Genomic DNA, 19,672 nt, shown 5'->3' on the forward strand with positions numbered 1-19,672 from the left:
CCTCGTCCCGGTTCAGTTTATTTCTGTGTCCCGCGCATATGAATGCCGTTTCGTACACGTTCCTATCCAATTTACTATTACTTTTTTTTGATAACCTCTCTTTTTATTATTCTATGCCCACTGTTTATTATATGCTCTGCAAGCCCCGTTTTCGGATCCCTTTCTTTGATGTTCTTATCATGTTCGCCCCATCTAATACGCATGTTCCGGCCGGTTTGTCCAATATATTCCATCCCGCAATTGCATTCAATCCTATACACCCCTTTTTGTTCATCAGGGTTATCTCGAATTTTTACCCCCCTCTTATAATCCGTGAAATGCTTTTCAATATTTCTAGGTGCTCTCGTCCCACATTTCACACCATACTTTTTCACTGTTTTTTCAATTTTCTCCGTGAGCCCTTTACAGTACGGTATCCCAACATAATTAACTTTACTATCCAACCCTCCCTCCTCATTTTCCTCCTTTTCTAACCTGCTATCAGAATCGGGGTTCCCCTTTGAAATATTCTTCCTTGCTCTCCTAGCTAACACGTTCATTTCATATTCGGAAAATCCATTCTTCATTCCTACCTCTATTATCCACGATATTTCCTTTTCTTTTTCTACGGCATTATTGCATAACCTCTCAGCCCTTATGAAAAAGTTTAAATAAACATTCGATTTGACCCTACTTGAATGTTCCGATGCCTTATTAATATAAAGACTGCCTGCCAGGGGTTTATGAAACACCCCTGTCTTTATCCCCTTTTCAATTTTGGTAATCCTTAGGTCCAGGTAGTTAATTTTACCTTCTACCGAATTCTCCCTAGTGAAGCTTATTCTGTCCTCTTGTTTTCCTAACTCCGCAAAAACAGTGTTAAGGTCTTTTTCTTTTCCAATTACAAGGATATCGTCCACGTACCTACAGTAATATTTTATGTTTACTCCCACCCTTTCCATAACCGCTTTTTCTAAGTAATGCAAGAAAATGTTTGCCGCAAAACCCGATATTGGGTTGCCCATCGCTAACCCTTCTTTCTGTCGAAAGATCTTATCGTTTACGCGGAAATAATTGTACCCGGTTACAAGAAAATACCACCTGACATATTCCCATGCTACCAATATATCCACGCCATGGTCTAATAGCCATCTTTGAAGGCAGTCACCGGCTTTCTCTCTCGGTACACTAGGGTACAAATTTGTTACATCAAAGCTGCTAATTTGGTCATCCCTCCCGATTTCTAAATTTTCAATTGACTTTTTTACCTCAAAGGAGTTTTTAACGCTATACTGGGTGTTAACATTAATCTTCTTCATTCTTTTAATTAATTCCTTTGCCAACCCATACCCTGGGTGTTCATAGGTGGGGATTATTGGTCTAAGTGGGATCAGTGCCTTGTGCGTTTTTGGAATGCCGAATGCTGTGGGGATATTCCCCTCCTTCACTTCTTTAATGAGCTTCTTCTTTTCCCCGCTTCCTAAGGTTATGCTGGTTTCTATCCCACGTCTAATCTCATTTCTAATTTTACTAATTGGGTTCCCGTTAACCATTTCGAAATCATTATTTAGAAAGCATTCTTCTAACTTACTTTGATATACGCCTTTTTCTATTACTACCATCTTATTTTCTTTGTCAGATCGAATGAGATACACATTATTATCTTTGGCCCATTTTTTCACAGTGTTTAAATCATCCCTAATTCTCCGGTCATTTTTCTCTTTTTGCGTTCTATTCCCACCCCTGGAAACACACCCTCTCCTAATTTGACTCAACACGTGTTCATCAATAATCTCACGTACACTCTGCCTGACTTTGGACTTATCCTCTTTCTCGTCTAACTTCCCGATAATTTTCTCCGTGGCGATAACAAACTCCTCTTTCACAAACCGTTCGTTCTTTACAGCGAATTTATGCCCCCTGCTCAACATATCACCCAAAGCTTTTGGGGGGTCTAATTTTGTCAGATTTAAAAAGTTTTCGCCCATACTATCGATATTACCCTCACATATTTTAGTTTTATTGGTCTGCTTACCGATGCCTAATTTTACAGTTTTTCTCCTTATGGTTTCTAAATCTTTAATTTTTGCATTTTCGATGGTTCTAAAATGCCGCTCTTCGATGCGCCTCCATGTCAAATCGTCGAGTTTTTTCCCTATCTCCAAATGTAAATTATAACATTCATAGTTCAGTCTATCCACCTGCCCGTAAGCCTCCCTTATGCATTTCCCTAACATTTTATGTTGCAATTCTAATTTTTGCGACCGACTGTTATTGCTTAAAGGTTGATATCCCCATTTTAAAAATCCTGGCAAAACCCCCATCCTCTTACATTGTTTAAAAAAGCCTATCCTAATCAAGGTTTTATTAAGTCTTATCCTCAACTTCTCGAATGTACGCACTTTTCTCCCCGTATCGGAGGTCAATAGTATATTGGTTACGTGCGTGTTACTCACTATCAATAAACAAAAATACGTTAGAGTATTCAAATTGGTCTACTTACGCAAGTGAGTATGTATTCTTATGTGGACGACGTTTCGGAAGCTTTACTGCTTCCTTCCTCAGGTTGTCGTTTTCAGCTCGGAATATCAAGCCATGTCAGAGAAGTGTCATGTAAGGATACTGGGTGAAAGGTTTGGGTTAAAAACACTTCATAGTGCTTGACCTATACAGAATTAAAACCACTTTGCTAAAAACCCCTTAAAACTCACAATAAAACATGTAAAAACCACCGCTACGGTGAACTGGAGTGGCCGTTGAGAGCCTAAACTCCCTGTCAAGGTGAAGCGAGCGGGCAGATGGCGCCGCGCAGCGGAGTGGTACTTCCCCTCCCACGAGAGATCCTTCCCCTCGTCACCAATCTAAGGAGAATTCCCGTTCCACCTCGGCTGCTTTCCTTACCTCCGATGTGACATGGAAGCCCATCGGGGCCCTTTTATTATTCAAATTGTCCCACTTTTTAAAAAAGCTAATCCATACGTCATCTAAATTGCCCTCGTCCCGGTTCAGTTTATTTCTGTGTCCCGCGCATATGAATGCCGTTTCGTACACGTTCCTATCCAATTTACTATTACTTTTTTTGATAACCTCTCTTTTTATTATTCTATGCCCACTGTTTATTATATGCTCTGCAAGCCCCGTTTTCGGATCCCTTTCTTTGATGTTCTTATCATGTTCGCCCCATCTAATACGCATGTTCCGGCCGGTTTGTCCAATATATTCCATCCCGCAATTGCATTCAATCCTATACACCCCTTTTTGTTCATCAGGGTTATCTCGAATTTTTACCCCCCTCTTATAATCCGTGAAATGCTTTTCAATATTTCTAGGTGCTCTCGTCCCACATTTCACACCATACTTTTTCACTGTTTTTTCAATTTTCTCTGTGAGCCCTTTACAGTACGGTATCCCAACATAATTAACTTTACTATCCAACCCTCCCTCCTCATTTTCCTCCTTTTCTAACCTGCTATCAGAATCGGGGTTCCCCTTTGAAATATTCTTCCTTGCTCTCCTAGCTAACACGTTCATTTCATATTCGGAAAATCCATTCTTCATTCCTACCTCTATTATCCACGATATTTCCTTTTCTTTTTCTACGGCATTATTGCATAACCTCTCAGCCCTTATGAAAAAGTTTAAATAAACATTCGATTTGACCCTATTTGAATGTTCCGATGCCTTATTAATATAAAGACTGCCTGCCAGGGGTTTATGAAACACCCCTGTCTTTATCCCCTTTTCAATTTTGGTAATCCTTAGGTCCAGGTAGTTAATTTTACCTTCTACCGAATTCTCCCTAGTGAAGCTTATTCTGTCCTCTTGTTTTCCTAACTCCGCAAAAACAGTGTTAAGGTCTTTTTCTTTTCCAATTACAAGGATATCGTCCACGTACCTACAGTAATATTTTATGTTTACTCCCACCCTTTCCATAACCGCTTTTTCTAAGTAATGCAAGAAAATGTTTGCCGCAAAACCCGATATTGGGTTGCCCATCGCTAACCCTTCTTTCTGTCGAAATGTGGGACGAGAGCACCTAGAAATATTGAAAAGCATTTCACGGATTATAAGAGGGGGGTAAGAATTCGAGATAACCCTGATGAACAAAAAGGGGTGTATAGGATTGAATGCAATTGCGGGATGGAATATATTGGACAAACCGGCCGGAACATGCGTATTAGATGGGGCGAACATGATAAGAACATCAAAGAAAGGGATCCGAAAACGGGGCTTGCAGAGCATATAATAAACAGTGGGCATAGAATAATAAAAAGAGAGGTTATCAAAAAAAGTAATAGTAAATTGGATAGGAACGTGTACGAAACGGCATTCATATGCGCGGGACACAGAAATAAACTGAACCGGGACGAGGGCAATTTAGATGACGTATGGATTAGCTTTTTTAAAAAGTGGGACAATTTGAATAATAAAAGGGCCCCGATGGGCTTCCATGTCACATCGGAGGTAAGGAAAGCAGCCGAGGTGGAACGGGAATTCTCCTTAGATTGGTGACGAGGGGAAGGATCTCTCGTGGGAGGGGAAGTACCACTCCGCTGCGCGGCGCCATCTGCCCGCTCGCTTCACCTTGACAGGGAGTTTAGGCTCTCAACGGCCACTCCAGTTCACCGTAGCGGTGGTTTTTACATGTTTTATTGTGAGTTTTAAGGGGTTTTTAGCAAAGTGGTTTTAATTCTGTATAGGTCAAGCACTATGAAGTGTTTTTAACCCAAACCTTTCACCCAGTATCCTTACATGACACTTCTCTGACATGGCTTGATATTCCGAGCTGAAAACGACAACCTGAGGAAGGAAGCAGTAAAGCTTCCGAAACGTCGTCCACATAAGAATACATACTCACTTGCGTAAGTAGACCAATTTGAATACTCTAACGTATTTTTGTTTATTGATAGTGAGTAACACGCACGTAACCAATATGCTATTGACCTCCGATACGGGGAGAAAAGTGCGTACATTCGAGAAGTTGAGGATAAGACTTAATAAAACCTTGATTAGGATAGGCTTTTTTAAACAATGTAAGAGGATGGGGGTTTTGCCAGGACTTTTAAAATGGGGATATCAACCTTTAAGCAATAACTGTCGGTCGCAAAAATTAGAATTGCAACATAAAATGTTAGGGAAATGCATAAGGGAGGCTTACGGGCAGGTGGATAGACTGAACTATGAATGTTATAATTTACATTTGGAGATAGGGAAAAAACTCAACGATTTGACATGGAGGCGCATCGAAGAGCGGCATTTTAGAACCATCGAAAATGCAAAAATTAAAGATTTAGAAACCATAAGGAGAAAAACTGTAAAATTAGGCATCGGTAAGCAGACCAATAAAACTAAAATATGTGAGGGTAATATCGATAGTATGGGCGAAAACTTTTTAAATCTGACAAAATTAGACCCCCCAAAAGCTTTGGGTGATATGTTGAGCAGGGGGCATAAATTCGCTGTAAAGAACGAACGGTTTGTGAAAGAGGAGTTTGTTATCGCCACGGAGAAAATTATCGGGAAGTTAGACGAGAAAGAGGATAAGTCCAAAGTCAGGCAGAGTGTACGTGAGATTATTGATGAACACGTGTTGAGTCAAATTAGGAGAGGGTGTGTTTCCAGGGGTGGGAATAGAACGCAAAAAGAGAAAAATGACCGGAGAATTAGGGATGATTTAAACACTGTGAAAAAATGGGCCAAAGATAATAATGTGTATCTCATTCGATCTGACAAAGAAAATAAGATGGCAGTAATAGAAAAAGGCGTATATCAAAGTAAGTTAGAAGAATGCTTTCTAAATAATGATTTCGAAATGGTTAACGGGAACCCAATTAGTAAAATTAGAAATGAGATTAGACGTGGGATAGAAACCAGCATAACCTTAGGAAGCGGGGAAAAGAAGAAGCTCATTAAAGAAGTGAAGGAGGGGAATATCCCCACAGCATTCGGCATTCCAAAAACGCACAAGGCACTGATCCCACTTAGACCAATAATCCCCACCTATGAACACCCAGGGTATGGGTTGGCAAAGGAATTAATTAAAAGAATGAAGAAGATTAATGTTAACACCCAGTATAGCGTTAAAAACTCCTTTGAGGTAAAAAAGTCAATTGAAAATTTAGAAATCGGGAGGGATGACCAAATTAGCAGCTTTGATGTAACAAATTTGTACCCTAGTGTACCGAGAGAGAAAGCCGGTGACTGCCTTCAAAGATGGCTATTAGACCATGGCGTGGATATATTGGTAGCATGGGAATATGTCAGGTGGTATTTTCTTGTAACCGGGTACAATTATTTCCGCGTAAACGATAAGATCTTTCGACAGAAAGAAGGGTTAGCGATGGGCAACCCAATATCGGGTTTTGCGGCAAACATTTTCTTGCATTACTTAGAAAAAGCGGTTATGGAAAGGGTGGGAGTAAACATAAAATATTACTGTAGGTACGTGGACGATATCCTTGTAATTGGAAAAGAAAAAGACCTTAACACTGTTTTTGCGGAGTTAGGAAAACAAGAGGACAGAATAAGCTTCACTAGGGAGAATTCGGTAGAAGGTAAAATTAACTACCTGGACCTAAGGATTACCAAAATTGAAAAGGGGATAAAGACAGGGGTGTTTCATAAACCCCTGGCAGGCAGTCTTTATATTAATAAGGCATCGGAACATTCAAGTAGGGTCAAATCGAATGTTTATTTAAACTTTTTCATAAGGGCTGAGAGGTTATGCAATAATGCCGTAGAAAAAGAAAAGGAAATATCGTGGATAATAGAGGTAGGAATGAAGAATGGATTTTCCGAATATGAAATGAACGTGTTAGCTAGGAGAGCAAGGAAGAATATTTCAAAGGGGAACCCCGATTCTGATAGCAGGTTAGAAAAGGAGGAAAATGAGGAGGGAGGGTTGGATAGTAAAGTTAATTATGTTGGGATACCGTACTGTAAAGGGCTCACGGAGAAAATTGAAAAAGTATGGTGTGAAATGTGGGACGAGAGCACCTAGAAATATTGAAAAGCATTTCACGGATTATAAGAGGGGGGTAAAAATTCGAGATAACCCTGATGAACAAAAAGGGGTGTATAGGATTGAATGCAATTGCGGGATGGAATATATTGGACAAACCGGCCGGAACATGCGTATTAGATGGGGCGAACATGATAAGAACATCAAAGAAAGGGATCCGAAAACGGGGCTTGCAGAGCATATAATAAACAGTGGGCATAGAATAATAAAAAGAGAGGTTATCAAAAAAAGTAATAGTAAATTGGATAGGAACGTGTACGAAACGGCATTCATATGCGCGGGACACAGAAATAAACTGAACCGGGACGAGGGCAATTTAGATGACGTATGGATTAGCTTTTTTAAAAAGTGGGACAATTTGAATAATAAAAGGGCCCCGATGGGCTTCCATGTCACATCGGAGGTAAGGAAAGCAGCCGAGGTGGAACGGGAATTCTCCTTAGATTGGTGACGAGGGGAAGGATCTCTCGTGGGAGGGGAAGTACCACTCCGCTGCGCGGCGCCATCTGCCCGCTCGCTTCACCTTGACAGGGAGTTTAGGCTCTCAACGGCCACTCCAGTTCACCGTAGCGGTGGTTTTTACATGTTTTATTGTGAGTTTTAAGGGGTTTTTAGCAAAGTGGTTTTAATTCTGTATAGGTCAAGCACTATGAAGTGTTTTTAACCCAAACCTTTCACCCAGTATCCTTACATGACACTTCTCTGACATGGCTTGATATTCCGAGCTGAAAACGACAACCTGAGGAAGGAAGCAGTAAAGCTTCCGAAACGTCGTCCACATAAGAATACATACTCACTTGCGTAAGTAGACCAATTTGAATACTCTAAATGTTTACATACTCGCAAGAACCTAACCTCCCTATCGTTCATCATAGTAATGTCCCTGGTGAAACGTGTGGGTTTCGTCATATTTCTTCCTTGCAGAATGAAGCTTGCAGACCATGGTTTCAAGGTGAAAGGCGTAATGCAAAATTAATGACTGGCACAAGTTGTCCAAATGCTGAAATTGGTGTTAATGAGTCAAATACAAATAACAATTACTGTGATAATCCACAAAGTCAGTTTGATCGTTGTATTTCTCCAACGTCTTTACCTGTAATTACTGTTGGGGATAGAGGAAACAGATATGTAAAGATAAATGAACTGTCTCATTTACCTAAATTTTCTGGGAAAATAGAAGACCAATCGGCTCGAGAATATCTAGAACATCTTAATTCTATGCTTGATCTTATGGGCATTCCAATTAACAAAAGGCTACAGAGTATTCAGCAGTGTTTCACCAACAGAGCTGCGTACTGGTATAGAACTCACAAACGTATGTTTTCTTCATATGATCATTTTCAAAGGGAATTCATGAAGCAATTTGCAAGTCCGGAAATAATACAGTCTCAGTTATCAGTATTAAGGAACAGGAAGTATGATCCTACATTACATGGTGATTTAGAAAGCTTTGCGTTGAAAACATATTCAAATTATTGCAATTTAGTTGAGAATCCAAACGAATTGGATGTTATTCAATTAGTTATTAGCCAGTGACCAAATAATATAGCTAATAACATAACTTGTCATGAGATACGTTCTATGGACCAGTTAACAACTATGTTAAGGAAATTAGATGTTGTCCGAACTAGTAGAAGAGGACTTATTTTCTTACCGGAAGAAACCGATAATAGTAGTAAGGTTAAACCGAACAAGAATCCTGACAGTATGAAATCAAAATTTAGTGTCAAGCAAATTAATGTTAAACACACCAAAAACACTTGCTCATCTTCTACTCAGACTTCGTCGATGGATGCTCAAGTACCTTTTACTAATGAATTTGGCAATGCTAATTCAAGATATGGACAGTTTAGAGGTAGCAATGGTAGTTTTAGAGGACGTAGAAATAATCGAGGCTATTCAGGATTTTCACATAATAACAGAAATAATTTCAGATTCCAAAGAAATAATGCATACTCTGGTATTTCCGGTGACATTACAAATAGGCATTATAATCAGGATGCTGTAAGTTCTCAGTTACCTAACAGTAGTCAGAATGGAAGGATTTTCTACAATAGGCAAGCGCAGTATACAAGTGAGCCTGCTCTCGCTCCTACTTACAGTCAACCTGTTAATGTGACTTCATTAGAACCACAAGATGCATCTACAACTTCTGGAATATCAAATTCTCCTTCTGGAAATGTATCAAGGACCTTTACACGACAATCTGGTATTGGAACATCTTACCAATCAACAACAAATTTAAATTAAAGGAGCGGATGGAAGTGCCTCGTTCACTCTGCTTTCTTTCAGAGAGGCCAAATTTGAACAAGCGAAATTCATTTCAAACACAGGAAATTATGAATGTACGTGATGATAAAGACTTAATATCGGAACCACTACAAGTGAATTTTCTATTGGAATGGTTTGAAGAAGAACCTGAATGGACTGTTAGTGATTATGATATTCCGGTTCCATTAACTGAAGTTCCAGTTATTCATGGAATTATTTGTCAAATACCTGTAGTTTGTATTATAGATTCTGGAAGTCAGGCAAATGTTCTAAATTTTGACGTTTGGTGTAAACTATCGTCTTTGATTGGCAACATTAAACTGGATAACGTGGAAGATGTAAAACTCACCGGTTTCGCTGGATCCAAGAAGTGTAAAGTTGTTGGCAGTAAAATTATTAATCTGCAGATAAAGAACGAATACTTTTCTATGGAATTTTTTGTTCTTAAAGAGTTGAATGCCGATGTCATTTTAGGAGTTCCATTTTTGAGGAAATATAAAGCTGTAATTGATTTTAAAGAAGGGAATGTAAGTTTGCTAAATGATAAAGGAAAGGAAATTTCCTCTGTTTTAACTCGGCAATGTTCTTCTACAGAAGATTTGAAGTATTGTACAAAGTCTAACTTTTGTTCCGAAGATACATTAAATGATAATGAAAGTTATTCATGTAGATTGTTACGTGATGCGTCAACTTTGAATGATGATGTAGAATATATGCCAGCTAAGAAGTCCATTTATGAGTCTGTTTTTAGAAATGATAATTTAGACAATTTGCAGAAAGCTGATTTATTCAAACTTCTGTCGTATTATCACGTACAATTTTCAGATAAACCTAGAAAAGCAATTGTTGAACCTTACAAGATTCAATTAGATACTGTAACACCTATTACAAGCACACCTTATCCCATACCAATATCAAGGAGACTACCTTTAGAAGAAGAGCTTTCCAAGTGGGAGAAATGGGGAATTATTTACCATGATTCTTCACCATATCTTAACCCTCTACATATAGTGCCAAAGCAAGGAGGTCTTTGGAGACCTGTGATCGATTTTAGGAAACTAAATCAACATGTTATCTCTCCACAAGTGAGAGTAGAAGCAATCAACGAACTGTTACAGAGGTTCCTAGGATGTGTTTATTTTTCTTCAATTGATTTATCATGCGGTTATTTTCAAATACCGTTGACTGAAGATTCATATTCTTACACAGCTTTTTCTTATAGAGGCAGACAATATCTTTTCCGCTATCTTCCGTTTGGGATTCGATCAGCAGTCTCAGTGTTCCAGGATAGGATGAATAAAATATTCTCCACCGATTGCAGAAATTTTGTTGTTTGTTATTTGGATGATATTCTAATTTTCAGCAAAAATTGGTCTCAACATATGCAACATGTAGAACTAGTTTTACAAAAGATAAAGGGTGTCAATATGTCTATTAAATTTTCCAAATGTAAGTTTGCTTACAAAGAAATCTGCTTCCTTGGACACATAGTGTCCGGTGATAAAATTATGGTTGATCCTGCAAAGAATTCAGCAATTATTAATTTTCCAATTCCAACAAACAAACGCTCCTTGAGAAGGTTCTTAGGATTAGCTAATTGGAGGCGAAAGTTTATTGAAGGATTTGCTGAAATGGCACAGCCTTTGTATGATCTGTTGAAAAAGGAATCAAAATGGCAATGGAATGATGTTCATGCTTCAGTTTTTGAAAACCTCCGCAAGTCACTGATATCTCCAAAGGCTTTGTATCAACCAGATTTCACGAAGCCTTTCAATGTCAACACAGACGGTTCGAAGAAAGGAATAGGAGCTGTTCTATGGCAAGACTCAACTGAAAATTCTGAAGAAGGACCACGTATAATTCAATACGTTAGCAGATCTCTTAAAGGCAATGAGTTATCATACAATACTCACGAGATTGAATGCTTAGCGATATTATTTGCTTTCGAAAAATTCTACATTTACATAGCTGGAACTAAGGTGAAATTGTTTACCGATCACCAATCTTTAACTTGGCTAGAATCTACTAAAACTTTGAATCCACGATTAAATTGTTGGAGTTTGAAATTACAAATGTTTGATTATAATGTATATCACGTGCCGGGAAAATCGAAGGAAGCTGCAGATGCTTTAAGCAGATATCCTGATTTAAGTACATTTTTTCCAACTCTATCGGAACTATATGTAAATAACATAAGTCTTGATTTTCTTGACGAAGATAGTGTAACATTTTGGCAAGAAAGTCAAAATTCGGATTCTTATTGCAGTGCCATTGTACAAAAGTTACAAAATGGGAATTCGTCACAGAATATAAAAAGGCAATATTCGATTCAAGATAATATATTATTCCTGAAACATTTGAAAGAAGACAAGTGGAAACTTGTAGTACCTATTATTGTTGTACCCAAAATTCTTCATAAATTACATGACTTACAAGGTCATTTTGGATACTATAAACTATTTAATAAGTGCAGAAGTTTATATTATTGGCCTAAAATGAAAGTTAGTATCAAGCAGTATTTGAACGACTGTCTAACATGCGCAAAAACTAAACAAGCTCACACAAAAATTAGTAAGGATGAATTGCATGTATATTCTACTACTCCACATGATATGTTATCAATAGATCTTGTTGGACCGTTACCCAAATCACAAGGATATAGTTACATCTTAACAATAGTTGACACGATGTCCAAATTTTTAATGGCTTATCCGTTAAGGAAGGCAACGTCACGTGAAATAATTAACAAATTCAAGCTCCAGTATTTTTACCACTATCCAGCATGTAAGGTAATATTATCAGATAACGGTTCCCAATTTAAATCACAAGAGTGGAAGTTATATATGGATGACTGTAACATAAAACATATCACCACGTCAGTTTATTCGCCTTTCGCAAATCCTGTGGAAAGGTACAACAAAGAGTTAATACGATTGTTACGATTATATACTTCGCAAAATCATCAGGACTGGGTAAAATATTTGAATTATGTAAGAGGACTTCTTAATAATTCCGTTTCGGAAATAACAAGTTTCACACCTAGTGAACTTTTCCTTCATCACGAATTAAAGGATTCAATTATCAATCAAATTAACTGGCCAGATGATTTAAAGTTTGTGCCCTGGAAACATAAGTATTTTATCGCCAAAGCACGTATTAAGGAAAGATATAAGTCCAAACCTATTGAGTGTGATGCAAATAAATTGAATATAGTCCCAGGTGATATTGTTTTAGTGAAAAATCATGAACATAGTAGTGCAATTAACAAGAAAATTCATAAGTGTATGGAATTATGGCTTGGACCCTATATAGTTGATGCTGTGTAAAACAATTATACAATTTTGATGTCTATGGACGGAAATAAGATAACAACAAGGCAAAACTTGTCAAATATCAAGAAATGTAATTGTTCTGATGAAAAAAAAGAAGAATTGCTTAAACTAATGTAATTGTCATGAAGTGATGCATAAGTAGCTGTAAATTCGAACACTAAGATGACATTTTCATAACTTTAGTAAAAAGAGTATTGTAAATTTGTGAATTGGTTCATTATGTCAAGTGAACTCTTTCATTATCCTGACGAGTGTATATTAAAAGCGGGACTCGAATCTTATATATTATGTAAAAAAAAAAAAAAAAAAAAATGTTATGTTCATTTTTTTTTTACCAGGAGAAGGGGAGAGATTGAGACTGTCCTATTCTCAAACTGTCATGTTCAAAGTTAATATATATGTTATTATGTTTATGTTATTGATGTTGTTTTTAACTTATGCATGTTTATTTTATATATATTGTTATAATCATCTTATCACGCTGTATAAAATACAAGAAATCAAATTGCTGTAACCATAGCAACGAGAAATAATAAGTACCAAAAATGGTGGTGAGATTTTCTGCGCCTGTATTGTATTTATTTTAAATATAACGGTTATCGTTAATTACGCAATTTTATTTGCATTGATAATCGTTCTGCAAGTTTAAGCGCAGCGACGGTTATCAGACCATAGAGACTGGACAAAGGGAGAAGTGACGAACAGTTCATTTCCTTGATGCACATGTCCACCTATTCTCCATCAGTCACAACACACTTCCTCAGATGTTCAATGCTGCTGATCATGAACACATCTTGTTTTCATGATGGATGCAGTAAACGTGGTTTAAAATTACTTATGTGAAATTTTGAAATTTCGTATTTCCGTGTTGCACAATTTAATGGTTATATCCTATTAATTTCGAAGACTTTCTGTCTTCATTCATCAAGGATACGACGCCGTGATATATAGGATATAACTAAAGCATGCAAATTTTGTTTTTGACGAAAACACGAAATATGAAATAACATGCTGTAATGTTCATTTTTCATGTTTCTGAAAGGTCTGTTTTGTCACGAAATAATGCAAAATGAACTGCAAAATGCAAAATTGACTCTTAAACACGAAACTTACCGTTTATATACCGACGCGACACTTTCTGAAGTCTGATGTATCCTGTGAGTTATGCACCTCATGGAAAATTGAGTAATTCTGCTGCAAATATTTGAGAAGCAAAATTGGACCCCTTTACACAGGAATAAACTTATTACTCTGGTAACTACATAAATGTGCTATTAGAAGGGATAAGTTTATTTTGTGTAATAATTGCAGTTTTTAAATCAAATTTAGGATTATATTCACAATTTTAAAACCAAAATGTCATCTTATATAGCACTTTTGATGTGATTATTCACCGCTATAACACCGAAATGTTATTTTATTTACCACTTTTGAACCCGAAATCAATTTGAAATGCCATTTAATTTTGAAGACTGAATACTAGGGCTGAGTTGATACCACGACATAATTATTCAATCATATGTCCATTTCTCCTCATAATGTTGTTGCAAAAATAATAAAAATTATGCATTTTGGTGACGCAAGTAGGGGAAGGTGGATCGGCAGAGGAGGGGAAAATAACCTTTACGACTTCTCAGTCAGGAGTAAACTTTCAGAGCAAGCTGAACAACAGGAGGTGTCTAGTCAGTTTAATAGAATCCCGGGAGAAAAATGGGGTACTAGTAGGATTTCGGGAGCAGAGGTTGTACAGAAAATGGGGTACACCTTGAAGCAGAATATTTAGCTGGGGGTTTTAATGGAATTGTGACCTAGTTTTTAACACTTAGAGTGCTAATCACGTATATGTATGGAGTTCCCGAACTTCTCTAGTGTGCGGATCACGTATATATACGGAGTTGAAATCAAAATTTATTTCAACAGTCATTTGCCGTACATTTACGGAGTTAGCAATCCTGAGTAATGTTTGGACATCGTACTTCCTTGTACTGCCACTAGATGGTGTACAAATGCTCATAACGGTTCTGTTAGCGTCGTTGTCTGATAGCGATATGCTTGCTTCCCTTTTCTACAGTGCAGGCGATTAGTGGGGACAGTTTCCCCCCAATTTTTGCCATTTTTGCCCCCGCACTAGGCTAAATCTTATCTACAAAGGGAAATATACTGTCTTTGCCCCCCTAGGTTTATCACCTTGCCCACCAAGTTTCGGGACCCAATCGCCGCCACTGCACAGTGCTGGCGATTAGGGGAGTGAGGAGGGCTGTTGCCCCCCCCCTCCCCCAAATTTTGCTACTTTTACCCCCGTACTATGCTAAATCTTATCTAGAAAGGGAAATATATTGTCTTTGCCCCTTCAGTTTTGGGACCCAATCGCCGGCACTGCATGTCATATATCTTGTCAACTTTTTATTTTTAGTACATTTCATATCATTTATGATGAAACGTCCAAGGTAACCATGTGGTTATAATGTAACATATCATATATCAAAATAAAGAGAGAGAATCAAACTTTTGAACATATTTTACATTTTTAGTTTTTTAGATATGATTTTTTAAAAAGTAGTGAAAATGGTCAGCATTCTTGGGACGGAAAGCAACTTCGAGGTCAGCACTAAGTGTTAACAAGTGTTTTAACCAAACCTTTTAACATAATCCTTTGAACACTGTTGACGTGGCATAGAATGATTTGTGCCTACAAGAAAAGGAACCTGAAGAAGGGGGCAGTCAACCCCGAAACGTAGTTTCAATATTCAATACTCACTCACGTAAGAAAGACCTTTTTATATAAATTTTGTATAGATTGTATTTTGCAAACTTTTTAGGATAATTAGTCTGCAAAAGTGTGGTGTGGCATTTTTGCACACTCCGTGGGGCACTCGGACTCCGGAAAAGTATTGTCCGTTATTGGTGAAAAACTTAGTTAGATTGGTAATGCTCTTGCCTTTAGTGGGAGTCCCAAAACTTCGGTGCTGACCCTCCACTGTGAGTGCTATTGGGGAGCTACTTTGAAAGTAGTAGTACTGGCTAAGGTCTTAAAGGCCAGAAAACAGTGGCATGGGGACTCAATGCACTTACCACATGTTTCCCAATGAAAACGTTGCTTGGCAGGTCCTGGCCCCATAGTGCAGCTGTACAATGAAAATGAACTGTAGTTTATAGGCAACTAAATTCCAGGTGATATTTTCCAATACTAATATCTGTCTGTATCAGCTCAGCTCTACTGAATACCATATTGAAATTACTAATTTATGTTAAAGTGATACATTTCCAGAACTTGCACAAATATATGTTGTTGTTTTTTTTTTACAGAGGCATTGGCTACTTCAGAGGACCATGGTTCGTTACTCCCCCTGAAATCCCACATGCACCAACACGTTTGTTCTACAAACAGGAGTTGTTCTTAAGCTCAATTGAGGACACAAATCCATTGTTGAGCATTGTTGGGAAATGTGCATTACTAGAACATGGAGAATATATTTCTTGTAAGTGACATAATGGGTGTTGGGTATATTCTGTTTTAATATGTTTAGTCTTCTTTAATTATACTCATTGGACCTTAAAATTGCATTGCCCCTGTGGTCACATTGATAATGAACGAATGTAACAGACACACACATACTCTCTCTCCCTCTCTCTCTCTCTCTCAACTTAAAACTATAGGTCCAGTCTCAATGAAACACAACAGTTAGAATATTGTTTTTCCAAAAAAAAAAAATATACTAGAAATATAAATAAAAGACTTAAGTGCTCATATAGCATTTCTTAATGAAAAATTCTCTCTTTTTGGATTATGTTTATGAATATACGAGGGAGAGTCAAATAAAAACTTAAAAGGGGGTCAAAATTTACAGGATAGACTGTAAACAGCTTAAATTTGCGCAAGGTATTGACTGTTATCTACAAAACAACTTCAAGGCTGCAACACTGATCAAGTGAGCTTTGCAACACCATTTTTTTTTTCATTTTGAAGATGGTTCCTCCAGCATATACATTCACCAGCGAAGAGCACTGTTCTTGCCCTCTCGAAGCCTATAATTTACAGACATTCTACGGCAAATGAAAATTCCTTGTGTCTATGCATGCTTACCATGCCAGCAAGTTTACAACTAGAGGAGGAAGTTCGACAATGGCTTCAGTCTGCATGCAGATGGGTGGAAAGACCTTCGGGGTCGCTCATAAGTGACTGCACATAGATTCCAAATATTCTTCTTCTTGTGGTATACAAACAGTAACTCAGACTTGATAATATATGGGTCTATCCTAAATTGGAGTAAACTTGTGCAATTCTACATGCAGAAACCTTAGTTAATAAACAAAATAAGGTTTTTATTTGATTCTCCCTTGTAAAAGTACAAGTTGGATAAACTATCTGAATTGTATGTTCTCTATGGTAAATTTTAAAATGTGGAGTTCGTTGACCAAGGTAAAACCCATGAATTTCACCTGAAGAGGTTGAGTAAGCGATTCAGGCTTCTTCAAACAACTGTAATTTTATTTCAGATATGTAAAATATCCATGTCAGTCAGTGTATGTTTCATTATAATTATTATGATGGTGCAAGTAATGATTTTTGCATTATATTTTAAATATTATTTTTATTTATGCACAGGCCGACCTACAGAAATTGCAGAAGCAGATGTACACGTGTGCGAGTCATTTTACGACGAAGCTAAAAGACAGGTTCGAAAACTGGGACGAGAAGGCTTGAAGAAATACTGCCATAGCAATGAAGTGACTGAGGATGAGATATACTTCTTCCGTCGTCTCATCAATCCACCAAAGGTTTTTCATTTCAACATAGTTTTATTTCAGAGTATCCTTAACGCAACAGCTTTCATGAACACTAGCACAGTATTTTTAATATAGTTAAAAGAAAACTTTGAGTAGTAAATTAACAAACTGCTACATATGGTAGTCTAATGCATGTTGCAATAGCCTGGATAAATCAGTTGATAAAACTGTAATTTTGAAGTAGATCAAATCATCATACATACTACTATGTTCTACCAATCACAAAGTATTTACATAAGCTAGGTGGCTTCATTTTTTGCCTCTTACTGCTTTGTGTAAGCTGACTTTTTTCCTTGTCCTCTGTCTGTGCTCACACTAACTGCACTTGATGTTGCTATGTATTTTATTCGTGAGAGTATTTGTTGCTGAAAGTGTTCAAGAGAGTGCCCGCTCGATACAGCAGCTGACCTGAATTGCACGAGCACCGATCTTGCAGGCTTCTTAGGTGTACAATTCATGGTGATTGCGGTAAACGCGGTCTAAAATTACTTACGTGAAATTTAGAAGATTTCGTACTTCCGCGTTGCACAATTTAATGGTTCAATCCTATTAATTACGAAGATCCACTGTCTTCATTCACAAAAGGTACGCCGTACCCTTTGTGAATGAAGACAGTGGATCTTCGTAATTAATAGGATTGAACCATTAAATTGTGCAACGCGGAAGTACGAAATCTTCTAAATTTCACGTAAGTAATTCTTAGGTGTAATTGTAGCTCTTTCAAGCCTTGTGGTAAGTTTTGATAGGTGGAAATAGGTTTCATGATGGATGCGGTAAGTGCAGTTTAAGTATTTCATACGTGAAGTTTGGTATTTCCACGTTGTGAGCTTGGATGTTTTCTGATTAATTTCGAAGGCACACTGCCTTCATTAACTGAGGATGCGGCATTTGGACCCTTCAACAGTAATCAGAAAACATCCAAACACGCTACGTGGAAACACCAAACTTCACGTATGAATTAGCTTTATAGTAACAAATGTGCAGTTGTACTAAGAAGAGAAAGACTGTAACCAGCTTGCAAACTAAAGTGGACAGTCATTTGTTTACTTTTCTTACAGTCGCTGCAGATGAAAGTATTCCTCTTCACTTGTGCCCGAGTGCCCCATGTTGCTGTACTTCTCTTTCTTGCTTCATTGTCAAAACATTCAGAAAACATTAAATATGTATGGTTTTCTCCTTTATAATGATAGAAACGATGCTCATTACAGTGCTTCAGATTCCACTTTAATATTTTCACAATGTAAGCAATGCATTCATGATTTTATTTTGAGGAAGGGTGGTTAAGTGAGGTGCCCATTAACATTTCTTTGCCATCCACCAAGTCCATGATCACATTGCTGTCGTATATTATGAAGTTTTACAAAGGGGATTACTGTTTGTTTTCTTCATGAAAATTTATTGCCTTTAGGAAGGTAATTCAATTTTAGGTTAATTGTGTCAGTTTAACAGTGTCGTCGTGCATATGGATTCAAATTTATCAGTAGCTAGCAGGTATGTTATCCTTTCTGCTCATGTAAGTGCATATATTGGGGAAATTTTTATACACACACATTTAAACTAAGTCCATCATATTTGTTTTTTTCGGGGGGAGGTGGCTACTATCATCTATAGTACCTATGATAAACACTTATTAAAATGCAGTTCAGAAGCATGACTTAAAATTGAAAAAAAAAATTGGTGTTTTTAGAACATGGTGTTAAATATAGTAAGTATGTAAGGGGGTAGGGGGTCACTGTAGCATGCTGTAAAGTCAGAGGTTCCAGGTTGAAGACTTGGTTAAGGCATGGAAGTATAATTGTGCTTACCCACCTCCCATTTCATCAGTCATGATGTAGAAACGGGACGTGAAATTGGCTGAGGAACAATTTGCTGTGGAGGAGATATTGAAGCATGATATCTATTCCCCTTAAATACATCACTGTGCACAATTGCCAGGCTATCGTGTGCCATATATTTCATTTCAATTTGTTTCCTTGTCATTTGTGGCTGGTAAGATCATACATACACACACACACATATATATATAATATTAGTAGTATCACGGTATATTGTCTAAACTATATACCGGTACATTCATGGATGTACGTGATTACTCTTTAAAAAATAGTGCTACTGAACTTTGAGCTGTGGCAAGATCATGCGAGGATGCTATCAGATGAGCTGCATTGTTGAGGTCACTCTACAAAGGTTGAGAGCAGGTGTATGGTTTCCGAGAGTTCTGTTGATAGCTCCATATACCTGCATGTTGGCTTGCATGATTGTTGTTCCGTTCTTTTGTTGC

The 19,672-nt window shown here is 37.5% G+C and overlaps 1 protein-coding gene across 1 annotated transcript in view; it reads left to right on the forward strand.

The window, feature by feature from the left end:
- Positions 1-19,672, forward strand: part of polybromo (protein) — a 149,900-nt gene that overhangs the window by 100,110 nt on the left and 30,118 nt on the right. Inside the window, exons 24-25 of the mRNA XM_083118454.1 lie at positions 15,910-16,082; positions 17,210-17,382. Of these exons, the coding sequence (XP_082974580.1) occupies positions 15,910-16,082; positions 17,210-17,382 (346 nt within the window). The remainder of the gene's footprint in view (positions 1-15,909; positions 16,083-17,209; positions 17,383-19,672) is intronic.

This window comes from Lepisma saccharinum, chromosome 3 (assembly GCF_977018435.1).
Source record: "Lepisma saccharinum chromosome 3, izLepSacc3.1, whole genome shotgun sequence".
NCBI lineage: Eukaryota > Metazoa > Arthropoda > Insecta > Zygentoma > Lepismatidae > Lepisma > Lepisma saccharinum.